Source organism: Leiobunum rupestre, chromosome 4, assembly GCF_980474605.1.
Source record: "Leiobunum rupestre chromosome 4, qqLeiRupe1.1.hap1, whole genome shotgun sequence".
NCBI lineage: Eukaryota > Metazoa > Arthropoda > Arachnida > Opiliones > Sclerosomatidae > Leiobunum > Leiobunum rupestre.
Window position 1 is genome coordinate 29,520,900 of NC_143387.1, and position 20,645 is coordinate 29,541,544.

Below are 20,645 nucleotides of genomic sequence, written 5' to 3' on the forward strand. Positions count from 1 at the left end.
TCCAAACACTAGTATATAATCCCAATCATACTATTTAATCCCAACGATAGTATATAATAAAAACCCTACTATTTCATTCAAACCATAGTATTTAATCCAAACGATAGTATATAATCCAAACCCTACTATTTAATTCAAACCATAGTATTTAATCCAAACGACAGTATATAATCCAAACCCTACTATTTAATACAAACCATAGTATTTAATTTTAAAAGAAATGACTTATTTTTTGGTCCATTAGAACATGGATAGTAGATTTTAGAGGATTGGTAAAAAGCCTGGGTTTTAGACCCCGTAAACCAATCACACTAAGGGAGTCGTCCAAGGTTATTTGAAAAAAAAAAGTATCGCTAAGAGTGGACGATACTGTTTGAAAAAAGAAAAAAGATAAACACGAAGTACATTTTTACGCCAAAAGGTATTTTTTAACGTTTTTATAGATAAAATATGATATACTAAATATCAGTTGATAGTTTTTATTGAATTAAAAAACCAAAATTAAAAATTACTAAAATATAAAGCGTAAAAAATTACGTAAGAATATGAAGCGCATTATATTGCCATTTTGAAATTTTAAGATCACGTGGTACAAACGACCTTGCAAGACTCCCTCGGAGTCTCTCGCGGGGAGAAATAAAATGCATTGTGGAAGGGTATCGAAAACCTGTCCTCTTAAAGGGCAACGCAAGAGGTCATGCAGGGGGGGAACTATGTTTTCTTCAACAAGCCGTAAGTAGGTTTTCCAAGGATGATTTTATACAGCGCGAAAGCCTTATTCTCCTTGGTGTAGCTACGTGGCGCAATTTCGCTCTCATTCGCGAATTTTTCGATTTTCTTCGCTGAGTTAGCTCGCAATCAACAAACCCAGGAATTTAGGCCTAGCTTAATTTATTTATTATGGAGAAAAGAACTGGGTTATTTTCCGAGAGTTGGACTTTGATATTTTCGATTTAACAAGGTTTTGGAATAAAATTATTTGTGAATTGAATATTTTTAATAATGGAAGTTGAAACATTAGGCCTTGGACGCGGTAAATCTCTGCCGCTAGCCTCACATTGGATTAAGATAATTCAACACCACACACACTCCTATATCCCGTCTCCCTTAACAATTTCCCTATCATTATACCCCGACAGAATATTTATCTTTTTTTATTACATTTATTTTGTAGAAGTTTAGGATCCGATTTGTTGGTAAGCACGGAGACTTCACTTTCCTCGGCCATTTTCGCGACTAAAGAATGCATGGATTTTGCGTAAAAACCGCGAGAGGCGCATTTATACAAAATAAATTCGGCAGATATCGTTCTGCTTTTTTTACCGAGGGAAAGGCTATGGCAGATAGCGCATGCGCAGTCGTTCTTTTTATCTATAAGATAATTTACCCCCCTGCATGGTCACTTGCGTTGCCCTTTAATTTACTGTCCATGATTAGAATATGGAAATCGGATCCGAGAAGAATTGGAAAAAAATAAAGGTACTTCCAGAAATCCTCAAAATATTCGTCTACTATATAATGCGAGGGCCATAGCCCTTTCTATAATACATTAAAGAGAAATACACGTATGAAAGTGTTATTTGTTTGGGCGTCCGCTTCTTAATATTTAAGCGCCAAGCTATTTCGAAAGCGTTCCCTAAAATGATAAGAAATTAACGCGCTCCTTAATTGAATTTCATACGATGAAACTAATATAACAAGCAACTCTAGCGTATTTTGGGTGAAAAATTCGGGTGAAAATCAACATGAAACTGTCCAACAAAACTGGTAGCGTTTGATATTATCAGAAGTGTATACAGTGGCGTAACCAGGGGGGGGGGCACAGGGGCACGTTGTATGCACAATTGTTCAATTTGTTTTTAATTAAGAAATATATTATAATAATAATAAATAATAATAAAAGCTCTTTATTGAGATATTCTTTTATTTACAAAAGCCATACAATATACTTTTATTACATAAGTTTCTTTTGGAAGTTTCATTTGGTTTTCGGAATAGATCCATAAAGTAAGTGAGCCGGTTTATGGATTGTAAACATAATCTGTAAAACAGTTTGTGAGTAGAGTTTGTCTAAGGACTACCATTTCAGGGCATCAAGGACCATATTTTATGTCGTAATTTTAGTAAATTGTTTTTACAAAACGGACCCCATAGTGATAAAATGATTTCATTTTCATAATATCCTTTACTTTTGATAAGAAGTAGAAAAAAATTCCTTAGGTTATAATTAGAAGGATTAAATTCTTATGAGTAATTAACCATTATCTGTTTCTTTCTTTATTTTATAATATATATGATCAGTTCACGCTAATTTTTCATCGATCCAGACTCCAAGATGTTCAAAAGATGCTACTCTTTCAATCGCAATCCTCGATCAAGCTCCGGATGACTATGTTTAAATTTTGGTGAAAATAACATTAATTTAGTTTTCTTTTAGTTTAAAACAAGTTGGCCCTTTTTAAGTTTTAATTTCAGATTTAGAAGATCATTTGCAATGTTGGACATTATTTGGTTTAAATCATTTGATGAGTTGAAGAGCGTATTTGCGCTATGCTAGTTTGCAAACATATTTGTATGTCTGTTGTGTAGATGTTGAAGAGGAGAGGACTACCCTGCCTGTGGCACTCCATTGCCATTAGAAAAAGCGGCTAAAATAAATACATTTAGTGCTACGCACTGACTTCTATTCGTTAGATATGATTTAAACCAGTTTAGGGCTAATTAAGGCGTCACCGAAAGAGGAGCCGGGTTCGATCGCAGCTTGTGGCACTTAGTGAAAACTCTGAGCAACTCCTTCCGCGTTGAGTTTGGAAGTTCTCACCCCACTGGTTTAAGGGGTTTTCCCCCGAGCTCTTTAGTTTCCCCTTCCATAAAAACTTGTAGAGGTTATCGGTAATAGTTAGTATAGACAGCTGTTGGTTCGCGTAGCGTGAAGGGCTAGCCATCACCCTCCTACGCATTGTAACCCGACCACCTGAGTTAATGGCTTTAAAAGTTTTTGCCTAGCTGATTATTATTATTAATCCTTTTATGCCTTATTGGTGTAATATAGATGATTAAAGGTATCAAATGCCTTCGATAGGTCCACAAAGACAAGTCCAACATGATGGCCTTGCTTATGCCTGATTAGTGTCATTCCATTTAGAGTAGCCTCGATTTATAAGACCCGATTGCCTTTTGTATAAAATGTTATGTTGCGTAACGTAGGCATACGCTTCCGGTATTACATATTTTAAATCACTTTCATTAAATTTCATTTTGGAGAAATTTACATTTATTCCTAATTTAAGTGAATGATTCATTCTCGTGTATTTATCTGTTCGTAATTATTTATTTTGTTAAAGTAATAAAAACGAGAGATATAACGCGCGCATTGTAGATGAAAAATAGAACTCCCGCGTGTGTAGGGAGAAACTGGCGTCACTCCCAGGTCCAGGGATAGGATAAACTCGGGATTGGATTAAATTGAGAGAGAAGGAAGACTACGAGAAGTTATTTATCGCCGGAGACCTAATCGAGTTAGAGCTTATAGTCGAGAGAAAAAACGAAAATGAGCGCATCACCGAAAATTAGCGACGAAAGTTGAGAGAAAAGGCTGTATACATAATAGAAGAAGTAGGCCGGAATTTTCCCTGGTGTAAAGCTCATGCATAAATGAAGGTCGGCCATTTTGCGAGATCGACAGGATCAGTTTATTGCTACACACGTACTATAGTGATAAATCACTCGGAACATCACTAGTTAGCCATAGCGAAAGCATTTGACGTATGAATTATTAAAGCACGGGCCGCCAGCGCTCTCCAACGCCGCAACGTGCCTTTTCCAAAGACGAGCTGCATGGATACGTCGGAGGACACGCTTTAGGCTCGCAACTACATCCCCCCGCACCCTCTGCATTCTTGTTCTAAGACAAAGAAGGCCCAGGGTTAGATCGTAACGCGAGCTGCAGTTCCCTTTTACCGCCACCACCACCAGGGTTGAGAAGGGCGCTGCTTTTCAACGGTGCGGCCTATACTCGCCTCACCAGCCTCGGTAGGGTAGGCCAAAAGAAAAAAGGGATTCTCGAAAAAAAAACAAGGAGAGATAGAAGCTATAGCGACTAGACCTTTCCTCCCGTAAGGCGCTTACCTCCCGTTACAAATGCACCACTCCTCGACCAAGTCCTCGCTATGGGTCTAGGTTTACAGCGTCCGGGGAAATATTAATAATAGAAAAGAACACCGGTAATGGCATTCAATGAAAGAGCGCTCTTTTGAGTGATCGCGCCAGGACATCGGTAAAAGAGAGGGATTATGCTGCTAAACTTCACTACACGGATCCTGATATTATCATTTTTCAATCTACCTAATTTCGGGGTGTTATATGAAAAACATTACCTACAGTTGAATCCAAATGCGCCTCGCAGCAAGAGGAGCTGGTTTCGTTCCCAGCTTGTGGCACTGGAAAGGGGTGTGCCAAGCACGGGGGTAGCGGGGGTGACTGGCGCTGAGGTATAGTTCACTCTGGATTCTTATTTTCCAACCTGACACGTCAACTAAAAATGTGGCACCCATTTGTTTAGTTTTCTATCTCGTCATTTTTTCGGACGCAGCCTATTTAACAAGGTATGCGCTTATAATATTGTTTTACCGCGGCTCTCGTAAATACGTTGGCACGCCCCTTGCACTGGGTTAAAACTCGGAACAAATCCTTTTGCGGTGAGTTTGCAAGCTCTCTCCCCACTGATAAAATGGGTTTTCCCCCGAGTTCTTCGGTTTCCCATTTCCATAATAACTTGTAGAGGTTAGCCTAGCTGATTATTATTATTCCTTTCTACTGAAATAACTACTGAAAATATGGCCGAGTGCTTACGCCACTTCATTCGTTGCATTTCTTTTAATGTTTCGAGCTGTACGTAATAACTGTAATTGTACGATAAGTAATCTTAAATTTAGCAGAAATGTATTTATTTAATATATTTTAATACGTTCAAACTTGACCCTACAATTATAATTATAAGTAGCACTTAGCATTGATAATTTTAATATTTTAATGTAGTGTCTAATACCGCGAAGAGCTTTTATTTAAACCTTAAGTTAATTTTAACTTTAATGGATATCCAAGGGTACGTAACTTATTTGGGGTTTAGCGAGGAGCGTATTTAAATCCACTAACGGCAACAACGGTTTCTACAAGGATAAAAGATAACGCGATCTTCGTGTAGCGTAAAGCATCGAAGTAGAACCCCTTGGGTTATTAGACAGATGTAAGCCTAAACCGATTTCTTCCGAGTTCTACAACTTTTCCATCCTTCAAAGCGCAAATTTAACCAAATAAAACAAGGCGTCACGTATTCGGTGGGGCCTAGAGCGCGCCGGCATCGAACGAATAAGAGGTAACTAAAGATGAAATTACGCGGCGGATCAAAGGTAAACCACGCGAACGAGACTTAATCCGGCGAAGGGTTGGCATCGGGCACTAGGCGCCCAACATCGTCAGCGGGGAATAGGTAGAAGTTAGGCCTCGCCTAATAGGTCATACCTACGTAGAACCAGTTCCGCCGTCGAAAATGCAATAACTGGCCCCCTACCGGATAGTAATCGAGAGCGGAGTGGATACGCGAACTTAAAGAGCATCTCCCCTGGCAACGAAATAAAATTTCAGAAAAGACGATCGAGCGATCTTTTTATTAGGTAGGCGTAACAAGCAAATATCTTAGCGCGTATAGTTTCCACTAGCAGGACCTAGACAAAGCGAGCTGTAAGGCGGGGAAATCCCGACGAAAGTGGCGCACCCCAACGTATCGGCCTAAAGAAATGCCCGTTCACACGGAACAAAGTTGGTTAGGTAGCTAAGTGAAAACTTTGAACGGCGACTGGAAGGCCGCGAGCCGGGATAAAGTGTGCTTATACAATTCATCTGGCATGGAACCATCCCGAAAATCCCCTTCTTTTATCCGTAAAGTTCCTTCCAGCGGCGCTTTACCACAAGCCCGAAGCTACGCCGAAGAGATACCTCGAGTAATCTCTCGTTGGGAAAAAGTAGAGCTATGCAAAGCGCCACTGCGAGGAAGTATAGTTCTTCTATACCTCGAAACGCGGCGAAGAAGAAAATGTAGAGAAGGGGTGAATGGAGCGAAAGAACGGAGGGCGGACGGTTGGGCCAATTTCGATGAAACGATCTTCCAATTAGAGTCCTAGCAGGTGGAAATAAACTCTCTTTCCATTTTTTGCCTCGTCTCTTTATAGAAGAGAGGAGGGTGACCCCTTTCAAAATCTTCTTAGGTGGCGCCGTAGGAAAAATGAGATTCCTAGGGAGATTAGAAGCTGGAGACGTGCTTCTTTACTCGGAACAGAGCCGGAGAAGCTCGCTATCAATGCCTCGGGTCTTTCTCCAAACGATTCGAAAAGAAAAAATGTATTTCTCGAATCTCCTTATCTTAACTTTTTCATTCTTTTCTTCTTCGTAACTCCCACGTAATATTGTACTGCGAAATAGCGTTGAATCTATAATGATAGTCGTGACTCGGTCGTATTTATTGGAAGAGTTGCCTGGCAGCGATTGCACCGTTTATAATCGTGCCTTATGAAATTAAAAGCTTAATTCCAGCCTTGTCTGTATAGAAAGATAACGTAAAGGGAAATATTATATCGCAGATTAAATCTTTAAAAGGTTTCTTACTACAACGTGTGTTTAAATGCGGAAGCAACAGATTAATTTACATTAATTTGCTGTTTTATTATTTTTGAATAATTAATGTTTCAACGTAATCTAGATCTTATTCAAGTGAATAAGAGATTTTAGATTTTAAATAATTACTTACGGACTAATTATCTACGATGTATGAAACTGAGCCGTGGAAACACCAAACTAAATAACGAAAATGTTTTAGAACTGAATTGAAACGTAATTTAAAAATTTGTTAATTACAGCTTAGATAATCAATATTATAGTTCTAACCTTTACTACCATTTTACTCGGAAACCGTGGAGATTCTTTGGAATTTGGAAAAGCATTGGTTCTCAAATATCCTTTGCTGAAAAGGGAATAAGTGCGAATATGAACCATACGTTTTGTTTATCATTCTGAAATGAAGGGAGATTTCGTTTTAAAAGAAAATTCAGCTAGGATTTTTGAAGGCTGCCCCCGCTTTTGGGATCACACTTCTTTCAACCCTCTCTCTCTCTCGAAAGCTTTTCTTTTGCCCCTTCACAATTTCTCGTTTTATAACAAATGGGAAAGATCGCGTGAAATATCTGTCTAGATATTTTTTTCGGGAATTAAGTTGAAAAGGCAGAGTGGCTCCGTAATTCATCTAAAGTTAAATGAAGCAATGCCTCTCTCTGGCTCGTTCCTCCTTTCATAGAGGGATCTATTTCATTTCTACGCCCTCTGGGTGCCGAAACGAAATTCAAAATTGGCAAAGCCTCTTGGCGAAGACCCAAAAAAATCCTTTTCTCCGTTTCTTTCACTGTTTTACCGAAAGAATGGACGAGGATAAAAATAAAAAAGCTTCAGCCGAGATACGATTGTTTCAAATTTCGCGCTTTATTAACTCCGGTAATTTAATTTTAATCCCGAAGATTATGGATTTTCAAACTCATTTTAATAAACTACTTTTTTCACTTCAGATTTTATTTTTTTCAAAGTGTAAGGTCCAGTTCATACGTCAAGAATTACTATCTTTCCTTGACCATCTAACGCCATGGACTGCTAGTCGTAAGTAGACGTGCGAGGTACAAAGTTTCAAATTTTGAAACTTTCGCCAATATATGGCGACAAAGATTTCACACGTACAAAAAGGTCTATTAAAATATTTTACAATTTATTTTCACGAAACCCATAACGCTACCGTCACTTGCGAGCCATATAAATCGTGAATGATCATAAATATATATATATATTTATATATATTTAAATATTTAAGCATTTCGTACAAACAATTTATAACTTCAACGTGGTTAAACAAAAACAAGAGTACAACTTAGAGAACAAATAGTCGGGATTATGGGCGCTGGAAAAGACATTAATTCCTAAACAGAAAACGGAGAGAATTAGCGGTATGCCGCGCTGCGGCGTTCACTTTCCAATCTCAAAATAACGGCAAAAGGTAATTGCCTGCATTTTTCAGCTTTCGGGAGATTAAATTGAGGAAAATATTTTCAAACTAGTTTAATTAATAGCGATTCGTGGGACGAGCATTTCGGGGCTATAGCTACAAAGCCTCATAAAACCCGAGTTGGCCGGCGTCGCGCTCTAGAAATACGCTTAATTATCCTAATGACGAAAACTTTTAATTTGTTAAAAATCCGCTTTAATTAACTTTGCTTCTAACAGTGGTAGGAAGAGAGAGTTGCGCTCGCCTTTTCCCCAAAAGTTGACAATATATTCTTTGAAAAGCGAATTTTGTACTGGGATCTCGTCTCCCTCCCCGACCGTAGTCTCCCCCCCCCCCCTCCCGTTAGAGAGTCCATCTAGTACGACGGTAGATGCGAAAGGAATGATACGGCCGTCATACTGAGGAGGTGGAGAACCGAAGTAAGGTGGCGCCATCTTCGAACATCAAAAGGAAACATAATTAAGAGAACGAATCTGGCAAATTAACCTCTCCCACGTTTTAAATTTAATCATTTTACGCGCGAATTCGATTGGCTCTCCCTCTCTATCTACACGCTTTAATTACGCCGCCTTTAACCGTTAGGGGCCGCCGTGGCGCTGTCAATAGAAAGCACGCGCGCCTTAATAAACAAAGCTGATGGAAATGTCAATTAACATTACTGCTCCTCGTGATTTATATTGGTTATTCGAGTCACGTAGGGTGACCATCGAAGTCCGGCGCTTTAAGGGCACCCCCTCCCCCCCCAATCCTTCACCTTAGGGGACAGCCGTCGGATGGCGTTCCGATCGACCTCCCTTCTGGCCACCCTCGCCTCCTTCATTTTCCATAGATAGACCAAAGTCTCGCGTGAATCGCGTCTCCATTGATCTATTAGGCACTCCAAAAGTTACGGGCGGGAGGGGGCGAATAAAAGGGGTTCGCCAGGCCACATTCGAGAATTTGATTCCATTCAGGCTAAAGTCCGCGTTCTAGAGGCTCGCCTTTCGTTGCAAAATTCTCAATTCAAAGAGAGAAAATGGAGAGGCCCGACAGTTTCGGTTGGGCCCGAGCCCCGACGTGGCCTTTTAAAGGCGGACGCTGGATAGATTCTTTTCGAAGAAGCGGGGAAAAATCTTTTGTTCGAAGTCGTCGCGGGAGAAACAATAAACAGCGTGCCAGTGTTTTATAAATTAGATTGAAGTGGAAACTCTTCTCGAGCCCGCGTGCTGGGCGTAGCCTGTTAGGTGCCATTTAAAACAAACGCATAAAGGAGAGAAGCTCTCGGTTCAGTCGTTTCGCGCCCGTCGCGTCTTTGTTGTTAGTAATCTATTTTTAAAATATATAGATGTCCGCTGAATGTGTCACTCCCTCGCGTGTCGCCATCTAGTGAAATTCATTCCTCCCAGAGTAATATTAAGGAGAATACGGAAATGAAACCTCATATACTTTTAAATCGAATCCGGAGTCCCCAGCGATTGTTTAATCATACGCGGTCCAGGACCAAAACATCCAAGTGGTAGTCCTCTATCTCTTATCCCGGATAAACCTTCCACCGATTGAAGATAGCTTTAGACGTAATAAGCACTAATACGGGAAACGCCATTTACCCGTAGTCTACGTTAAATGGAAAATTTAATGTTAGAAAAATATAATAAATAAACCAAAGCGAGATCAAAAATCAAGTAGCATTAGGGTGCAAAGGAAGTCATTGTCCCCTAATCTGATTTAGTTTGCTATTTTTAATCTCTATTTGCCGTATATTAGGTTGAAATTTTAATTATTTCTAAGACTTACATAATATGTACGTACTGGCGGAATCTATACACGGGATAAAAACATTTAGAATAAAGCGGGGATTTCGAACCTCAAATATTATTTTTTTTCGTAACTTAGCAAAATTTCTAGAAATACCAAATTATCGGCTCCTGCTTTTTTAGCACGTTATTTTCTGCGAGCGGCAGAGAGAGAGAGAGAGAGAGAAAGTTAAAAAGGACGTTTCGTGTATTTCCGTCTCCCAGTCGAATTTTTTTAAAGCATTTCCGAAGACCGATAACCCGAGAGAACACGTTTTCCTTTCCGAAAGCCCCTCGAGCAAAGGATCTCAGCCTGTAGAGTCCGATTTTTTAATCAAACACGATATGTTTTTACTTTCTTCAGACACCTTTTGACATCCTATCGATTCAATAGTACGATACACGATTCAGAGCGTCGTTCAGAAATCTTTTAAAATCCCGAGAGCGGAATTTGAAATCGGACTCGAAAAGTTATAAACTGAAAGAGAAGAACCGGATCGAGGTAAAAGGAACCTAAATCCGCGCTCGGCACGCCACCGAAGACTTCGCGAGACGAAACGGACGCGCCGTAACTGCGCCACTTGTCCATATTGGTGCGTACATTCCGGCTCTCGGAGCAGCGCCCTTTGTAGAGGAGGCGATATTTGCGCCATTGAAGGGGAAAGATATAGAGTGGTCCTTTCGTTTTGAAAAGGCCAGCTTCGCGTGTCTATCTCTCTCTCTCTCGGTTAAATAAGGGGCTGAGGAGGGCGGGTGCCGGGGCTAGGGGTTTATGGTTTATGACACCACCAAAATGTCATCGATGTTGATTGATGGTCATAGAGTAGGAGAAAAGAAAGATAAAAACCGGCTGAGCGCGGAGGAAAATCTGGAGAACGAGGGGTGCTAGTTGGGGTCTTGATCGGAGGGGGTGACCATCATTCAGAAAGAAACAACACGGGGTCTCAGATTAGAAGCGTTTTCATAGGCGCTCTCGGAAGACCGCTCTGACCGAGGTGCACACCTTACCAGCGCCGCGACTGCGGTAAGAAATAAAATCAATGAACGAAGAAGAACTCCGCTGTGCAATGTCCTCGCGATTTGCGAATTCTCGATGGATTGCCGAAAGGAATAAGGAGAAAATGTCAAGTCGTATAGCTTTGAGATAAAGAATCGAATAAAAGTTCCGCATTTCAAATTTCCCCTCTTTTCGTTATGCGCGGTCGCCACCAAGGACATGGTCAGAATACCAGCGTCATTATATCAACTTGAAAGTAGAATGAACCGTAGAATAAAAACGCTTAAGCGCTTAAAGAACTTAATTGGATCTAGTAGTAGAAAATACTTTATTTTTAAAGAGGAGCGTAGCTTTTTAAAACAGATTATGGAAGCGCGTCCGAGAACCTTAAAATTTTATTCAATTGATGAAATGAAATCACGCATCTGCCACGAAGTACAAGACTAATTTTGATAATATCAAAACGCTTTATGAAATCATCAAAGACCTAATTTTAGGCCTTGTATAGAAATAGAGCGGGAATATTTCTAATTAACCATCGTTAATTATGATAACCAAATCAGGTTTTTCATTATTTCAAATTGGATTGCCAATAATTCACATGAAGATTTCAAAACTATAAATATACGCTTGTGATTTAGAAATATTCATTATTACGAAGATGAATCTTATTCCCCAAATTAATGTTGAGTATATAAGGTGTTTTAATTTGATCGGCCTATATAATCTAGAATTCTAAAATTTTATGTTAGTTTCATAATGAGGAAACTATTCAATATTAATTTCAGAAAAATCGAAAACTAAATTATGGGTTTGGAAAACCTAATTTTAGACTGGTATTCGGCAGATAAAACGTTTCAATGAAGAAGTTGTAGAGCACAGTCTAAAACTAACAAATAAAATTTAGTAATAAGTCATAACAAAACAAGTTGTTACTACCTAAAAAAGCTTTTGGGAGTGAAATGTTTGAAATGTATGTCAGTTCTGTGAATTTCATAAAACTTATTTTAAGACAACCAAAGACTCAAAAGTTTTCTAAACTATCTGTAAAAAACTTATAATCATTTTCATATTTTTATCTGAGACAAAAATCAGTTGTTTTCCGATTTCAGACGTTTTCGCATGCAACATGATGGCGCACTAGCACATCAATGTCGTGATTTCCCGTTAGGCGCGCTATTCGCGCCGCGCAACTGCCGAGGTATGAAGCAATGCAGCTTTTCGAAGTGGGTGGGAAAGGAAGAAGCAAATATCTAGCCAAAAACTCGCGCTCCTTAATATTACGACCACTTTTTAAGTTTTATTTTTTTAAATATTAAACGCCGAACATAATTTGATACCATATCTAGTTTTGCTGACGGCATTTTCAGCTACAACCACAAAAACCGGCAACACCTATCAATGTTTTTAACAGAATTGATAATAATGAGATATATATATATATAACGATTCTATACAAAACATTTCAGGGATTTATCATGTACGATAAACGTTTGACATTATTTTAAATGCGCCCCTACAAAATAATAGCTGGATTTCACTATTTATATTTTACAATAATTAAATAGTAGAAAATATTTGATGCACTATCTAGGTAGATATGTCATTTATACGTTTAGATTTTTTTTGTTTATGATTAATATTCCTTTTCAGGTTACTCATTAGTTATAACATTAACCACTGGTATATTTATTTAAATCTACGTAGATATCACATTATTTTCCATATTTTGTTAAAATATTAGGTACAAAATAACGTTTATTTTGGTTTTTCTAGTAGCAATTCTTCTTAAAATGATTTTATGTGTTTTAGGCAATTTCTTTCCCAATATGATCTGTTTTTGGTATTTTAACTTTTGTTTAGTATTAACCACTCTTAACACGTCCTACTTGTATGGCTTGTATGGCTAGTTTGGCAAATATATTTGATAACTTTATTGATAAAAGTACAATTATAATAATAAATAATAGGCTTGTAATAGAATCTAGACCCTTATCCTACTGTTGGCTATTTTAAAGGTTCTCTGGCATATTTAATTCAAAATAAATGAAAAACTACTCATTTTTAAGGTGTAACATTAAATTCATGTCAACATTTCTAATGTCACTGACGTGACTTAATGTTAAATAAAATTTTAAATGTCAGAGCTCAGAATATCTGAAGTAATCTCTGGCGTTATATGAGAAGCTAGCTTGACTAGTACATGATAACCACCTACTGTTGCTTTTCTCTTAAATTTGCACCGAAATTAACCTGCCAAGACACTTTTTTACCGATTCTTTGTAATTCAGTATGTAGATATACATTAAATTTCAACTTAGGGAAGTTTATAACGTTGAATAATTGTCTAAGCCAATTTCAGACCTAAGTAGTGCTTAGGTTTCGTAATCGTTTTTTGGAACCTTCTAAAATATTTCATCAACATTTCTAATTACGTTATATTTCGTCAACAATTTAATTAACGTTTGTCTCTCTACGTTACATAAAAAAGGTGATGATATCGTTTATCGTCACAAGCGGTAATGGTACACTTTCAGCTAATATTACGCTAAATCAAACTTAAGCATTAATCTTAAGAAAATGTCGTTTAAAATACAGAAAATAGGAAAATATTGAAAAATATTGTTCGCAAAAATACTAAACCAAAATTTCCAAATAACGAAATTCTTACATAAACGAACGAAAATTTGGCTAAAAATTTCAACGTCAATGCATAATAAACAGATCATAAAGTAAGTAATCTTTATAAATATTCACGTACTTAAGAACTCGTTTTTCTTTGAAATTAGGTTGTATCTTTTACTTCGGTCTTTTGAATATAATCAAGCTGCTTTGATATTCAAAAAGAAAAATACCGGGTAAAAATAAAAATATTAAAAATGAAATAATCGCTTAGAATACGCGCGAGGAAATTTTGAGGGGGAAAGCGTAGATATTCAAACATTTCGGAAGAAAAAGTTAAAAACTAAATTTATCGGAAGACCGGTTAACGATTCGAACTAGGGCCAAAATCAAAATCCAATTTTAAACCTACGCCGAAGAAAAAGAGCCCGGGGGGGGGGGGGGACGTACCGAGAAAACAGGGATGAGGGTATTTCTAGAAAAACCTACGTTACGCGTCCATATTTCAGAGTTAGTTCAAGCCAGGAAGCGGCGACTTGAAAGCCGAAAAGGAAGAAAAAAAGTTGAAAGGAAGCGAAAAACGTGTCCGGAATGGAGGAGCCCGCCGCCGCGCCTAAAAATCTTTAAGCTTCAGACATCTTTAGACGGATTTCCCATTGAGCTAATTTGCATTTGAATGACAATATCTAGCCATTCCCCATCTCCGCGATATATATAAATATATAGTATACGCGCAGGCAGCCACGAACTCCCGACAAAAAAGGGGATTCTAATTTGCGAAACCAGGCGCTTAGAAGAATAAACGGATATTATAAATAGGCTTTGAGAAACGCTATAAATTTATAAAAGAATATTTCGATTAATCACGCGTAAAAGTGATATATATTTATAGTCGCCTTTTACGAGATAAAAGTTTTGACAAAGGGTCGATAAATTTCGCGTCTAAAATAATATCCTCCTAAAGTTTTCGGTTCGTTTAAAAGTCATAAATTTTAAAGATTTTCAACAATTTTCGGCGGGTGTGGTTTCTGAAAAACAAAATAGGTAGGGTGACGTACGTAATAAAGAACTTTAAAACATTTTTTTTACAAAAAATTCAACCAAACAAGATTCTTCGTTGAAGTCATTGTTGTGCCAAATGAAAAGCGAGGAAACTCTACGACAGCCGTTTCCGGTTTCCCTCTGATTGTCTGCGGGATTTTGACATCTTTATCGTAGATTCAAAACTACCGTTTTGAATGCGTTTTGCAACGAATGTTCATTGTTTCCTTAAAGGGACACCAGCGTTTGAACTCTTGAAATAGGGTTGAAAAATTCCCAGAATCCGATAGGCTGCATCTGTCATCACAAGGTAAGGAAGAGGAGGCGCCATTCGATTTTTACCAAGATTTTTGCAAACGCCGGTGTGGCCCTTTAACTATTTCGTTCTTGAATAGTCAATTTTGATTTTTAGTGTTCACCCAAATTAAAGGGTTTAATTAAAAAAAAACCCTTAACTTCCATATTTGATTCCAAGGCCTAAAACCTTTTTGAACCACTTCCCTTAATTCGTTTTACAACCTATATACACGGTGTTTCAAAAGTTTATGCAAACATTTTAAGGATTTGTAGGGGGTGAGTTGAGAAGTATGCCTGTTTTTCCCCCCATTCTCCTACGATGAGTTAAAAGAACGCCAGAGAGCTTCAAAGTATGGCCTACTAGCCCCTGGAAGTAGGCTGCAACAAGCGCAAAACGAAGCAGCAGGGACTTTAAATACTGTTTAAGTTACTTTTTTAAGCTGGTTACCTTGATTTGTTTACAAAACCCTTTTTTACCTATCACACGAACCCAAACCTTAATGATCGAATTTCCTCGCTGCTTGATTTTGCGCTTGTTGCAGCCTACTTCCAGGGGTTAGTAGGCCACACTTTAAAGCTCTCAGGCGCTCTTTTAACTCATCGTAGGAAAATGGGAAAAAACAGGCATACTTCTCAACTCACCCCCTTCAACCCCTTTAAATTTTTGCATAACCTTTTTAAACACCCTGTATTTTGGAAAGCCTCTAAGCCCTAGCCAGACGAACGCGGTACGAATGTGTGTTTTACTGAAGGGTGATGGTGCAGTAGGTCGTGGTGTTTCAACAACGTAGTCATAGAGGCAAAATTTTGAACGGCGTGATATTAAGGGGAGACCAGGGAGAAACTACAATGTTTACACGTGAGGAAACCACGCGGAAAAACAAACTTAACGGCGAAAGGGGTCAGAATATAATAAGTTGACGCGGGCCACGGAAAACCATCATTTGAATGAATCGTGGCTGCCGTCTCCAGGCACAAACAATAAAATGAGCCCCTCGCAGGCTCCCGTGGTGGTCGTGGCCCCCGACCGAATACCTCCGGCTATTGGTTTTGGGAGGGGAGTCCGTCCAGAATTAATAGAGGCCCGTTGTTTCATTGATCAAATTTATTTGGATAGGGCAGGCCCCCAACGCGGTAAAGTTTAGACAGGCCCGTACAAATCAGAGAGGGCTCGCCGCTGACAAATAGCCCCGTACACTGAAATATTGGTCTACATTCTTTATTACTCGGGGCGGGCGAATATCGTCCGGGGAATATCAAGCAAATACGGAACGTCCTACACGAGAATCCTTTTAAAGAAAACGCGCAAAACGTTTCACGGAAATATCGGGGAAAACATCTATAATACACATTGTTATAAGACAATACTCGGCGCCCGGTCATCAGTGGCGAAGATTAAATGAATTTTCGGATTATTTACGTTCGCCTAAGCAAACAAGACTGACGCTGCGCCACTATTTGTATTCGAAATTAGTTTAGCCTATATCTAACTGACTAAATCAATAATATACGCGTATTACCGAAACTGATATACTTCTAATACTAATAATAAAAGGACCGTATCATTCCATATTTAATAAAAAAATGATATAGCTTCCGAAAGGTTTTCGACAAAGGTCAATTGTTCGAGATAGTTCAATAATTGAATTCGATTAGAACAATAGGCTTACAAGTTTGTCTTTGAGAAACTGATACCGAAATATAATTTATTGCATTATTGTTGCTCGATGTTGATCGAATAATAAATTGTTTCAATAAAATTATTAAAAAATATGAAGTGTATTTTTACCTGAAATTCCGTCGTACGTCCACCATTCCTCCCAGCTACAGAACACAGCTGCGAACGAAAGAAAGACAACCATTAGCGACCACCGAATAAAATATCTACGTACGACAAAACACAAAAAAGACCAAGACCACACGTTGAATTTGCATGATGATATACCGCGCTATCAAAACATATTCGATACGGAAATCTAGGTTGCGTCTAGTTATAACGAAAAAAATACCACTTGCTTCTTTAATTTTGTATTTTTTAAAACGTCATATATAGTTATTACGTTATTCAAAATATAAACAAAATTTAAATCGATTGTTACCCAAATAATATAAATATGGTTATACCAAGAGCGTGTAAAAATAAAACTCTAAAACATATTTCACGTATAGGACCAAAACTATTTAATTTATTACCGTTAGCGCTCAAACAGGAAACTAATGTTGTACGGCTTAAAAATAAACTTATAATATGGATAAAATCAAGTGAGCATATAATAAAAACACTGTATAGGTTGTATTATTATTTGTAATTTGGTATCGATGCTCCTATATGAAACGTGATGAATTTCCTCTACTCACAAGTTTTGCTTATGTAGATGACCTATTATTTATAAAATGAAATGTATCATCCTTATTTAATTATTGTTATAAATCCCATAAAAATAAATTAATAAATAAAAAATAAAAATCAATTACACTGTATACAATGGGGTATTGCAAATTTGACCAGTACCTTAGTCCATAAACTCCATATTCACCAAAAAAGGGGATGCGCTCTAGGATGATTGTAGAGACAAGAAAGGAACTTTCATAAATCTAAACCTACTATCACCCCTAGGTGATGCAGAATGGCCAACATAAAGAGCGGAAATGGCGACTCCCTCGTGTTAAATAAAGTCTAAAACTAAACCACAAACGAGCTATTCTTAGACAACACCAAGTCACGACCAATTTCAACTACATTCTCGAAATACAACTAATCGAAGTAAATTCGTTTTGGATTTCATCGGAAAAAGAAATCGACAAGATAGGCGATAATATTTTCGCTGATCCAATAACTGAATATTACCAAAATATTTAAACAAATTGGGTCACATTATTTGATATTAGGGTAGTTTTAGAGAATGAAATCTCAAGAAGTCAAGCCGCAAAAGTGTTCGATGAAGATTAGATTTTCCCTAGAATCCGAATTTAAACCGAAGAGAGGCGAAAATATAAAGTCTTGTCATCAGGTGACACTCTAAAATTCGCTACTGTTTGTGGCAAAGACGAATTGAATTTTCCTCTTCCAATCCACCTGGAGCAACAAGGTCCCAGACTAATAAAAATTAATGACCTTTACCTTTGAATTTATTTATATTGTTCGCTGTTGGCCGTCACATTCCTCCTCCAGGATTTATATTAAATTAGAAATTTGAGAGACGCGCAGTGTGCGCGAACAAGCTTGTATCCAATCGAAAAGTTTCGGGTTCCCAAAAGAATCTAGACGCTTAAATTTCTCGAAACGCTATAAGACGAAAACTAAAGCCACGATCAAACCATTGCTTGAAATAAGTTTTCTTAAACTGAGTTGTAAGGTTAAAGTTTATTCCATTTTCTCTATTCTCTTTAATTCCCCCCGCGTAAGTGGTGTTACATTTTGAAATGAAGCCAGCAGCAGTTAAAGACAGCGTCATAATTTTATCATTAAGCCATTTTGTTTTGAGAAAAGTAGGTTACAGACATATACTTTCCAGTAAAATGTAAAAGAAAATATGAGGTTAAATTTTAAATTAAATCGATAATTTCAATAAAGTTTAGAAATTATTAATGAGATTAATTTTATTATTTGAAACCAATTGTATGGGGTCAAATACAGCAAACCCGTGCAAGCTTGTGATGAATGACTTTAGAGTTTCGCGAGTTATAAGCCATATAAATATGCCTTCCATATTTTCTTGGTATCAGATTTATCGAAAGAAATAATCTGAACACGGAAAATTACAAGGATGACGAGCCAGCAACGATATACAGGGTGTTTCAAGAGTTATGCAAAAATTCTAAGGAGTTAAAGGAGGTGATTTGAGAAGTATGCCTGTTCTTTCCCCATTTTCCTACGATGAGTTAAAAAAGCGCCAGAGAGCTTCAAAGTGTGGCTTACTAGCCCCTGGAAGTAGGCTGCAACAAGCGCAATATCAAGCAGCATGGACTTTAAATACTGTTTAAGTTAACTTTTTTACGCTGGTTACCTAGATTTACTTACAAAGTCCTTTTTACTTATCACACGAACCCAAACCTTAATGTTCGCGTTTCCCTGCTGCTTGGTTTTGCGCTTTGTGCAGCCTACTTCCAGCGGCTAGTAAGCGATACTTTGAAGCTCTCTGGTGCTCTTTTAACTCATCGTAGGAAAATGGAAAAAGAAAACAGACATGCTTCTCAACTCACCCCCTACAACTCCTTAACATTTTTGCATAACCTTTTGAAACACCCTGTATATAATATCTAAAACAAAATACTATTAACAAATATCCCTTGTATTGTACCTTCATACTCGCCTTCCACAGTTCACGGCTAATTATTACGTCTAATTTCCCGTTGACAACCTACGGATTTAGTAATTCTACTGGGAAGCCCAAAATCGAGCTTTACTCTCGCTTAGATGAAATTTAATACCGTTTAATTTATTTTAATTTAAATTTGTTACAACGAAATATATGGTGGAAATAAGAGCCATGGTTACGAATTGAGAGGGCATCACGTACAGTGAATATGGTAATTACTTAAATGTACTCGACATTTGTAGGTGTAAGTTTTACAAACTGTTCAAATATTGACGAGTAAAACTCAAATCTCAAGTCGTATTTATAATCCGGATGCGAATAAAGCGGGCTAATAGCGTAAAGCCCCTTTGTTAAGTTGCATTTCCATTGAAGCGTCGTATTGGGGCGCTTAAGCGATCCAGAGAGACAGGAGGCCTCTGACGCGACATTGGCCTGAATATTGGCCGCGAGGCAACGGCGAAAACAGGAAAAGGCCACCATTAGACGGCGTAAACGCTTCCACAACAGGCATCCGCGGACAAAGAGCCCCGGAGAAAGCGTTCCTTATTTAAAAGCCACATTCGAATAATACGGACTCGGCGAGTTTAGCTTCCATTGGTAAAAATGAATTCAATTAGAATAAAGTTTAGGCTTAAGGAGATCGGAAGGTGTTCCTCTTCCCTAATACCCCCCGCGCCCTATGCCAGAATGGAATACTAGCGGTAAGAGGGCAAAGGCCGACCGGAGGGTCGCCAGTGGAGGGAATTAGAAAGGTGCGGCCTGGACGAAGCAATATAAACTGAACTCGATAATTAATGACCAGTGGCCAGGAATTAAAAGGGTTATGCAAATGAGGGTCAAATGGAGCGAACAGACTTTCGCGCACGCCAAGTCCGAAGAATTAGAGAGGACGGAAATGTGGACAATTGGGAATGGAGTAACGCGGGGGGGGGGGGGGTACTCGGCGATTTATTAGAGAGAAAATTATTAAGGTGAAATTTAGGGAAAGCGGGCTTAAGACTCCGGAAAAGCTTCGGCAATTAGCCGGTGGATGGCGCCACGATAAATAGAAAAATAACGAAGGAGAAAAGGATCCGAGTATTTGTAAAAGGAAGGAAGTAGAAAACGTGGAAAGATTTATCTAAGAAGAGTTAATAGCGAATGGACGGGGACTTTCCTAATGGTGGAACCCAAAAGAGAACGTTTGTAATATAGACGCGCCGGCGCGCGATGGTAAATAAACTCAAACAAACCAACCCCTCCTTACTTTCTTCAAGCGGTATGCCGGACGGTTCACAAATAGAGACTGACTCCGACAATTTATAGTTTTTATTACACTAGTTTCCCGTGGAAGTGCCCGGGTGACATTAAGATGCCCTAAATTCCAAAGGGTTGATAATCCGCGGAATTTATCTAAGATTGGGATGTCAGATTATTTATCCAGTCACTTAATTAGTACTATATAACCCAAAATTAACTTAAAATAACTAAGATAATAATTAATAGTGGATGGCTCAAGT

The 20,645-nt window shown here is 38.2% G+C and overlaps 1 protein-coding gene across 1 annotated transcript in view; it reads right to left on the reverse strand.

Annotated features, from left to right (window-relative positions):
- LOC149947423 (carbonic anhydrase-related protein 10-like) overlaps positions 1-20,645 on the reverse strand; it is a 130,729-nt gene that overhangs the window by 58,671 nt on the left and 51,413 nt on the right. The window contains exon 2 of the mRNA XM_090171782.1: positions 16,617-16,664. Coding sequence (XP_090027908.1) covers positions 16,617-16,664 — 48 coding nt within the window. The remainder of the gene's footprint in view (positions 1-16,616; positions 16,665-20,645) is intronic.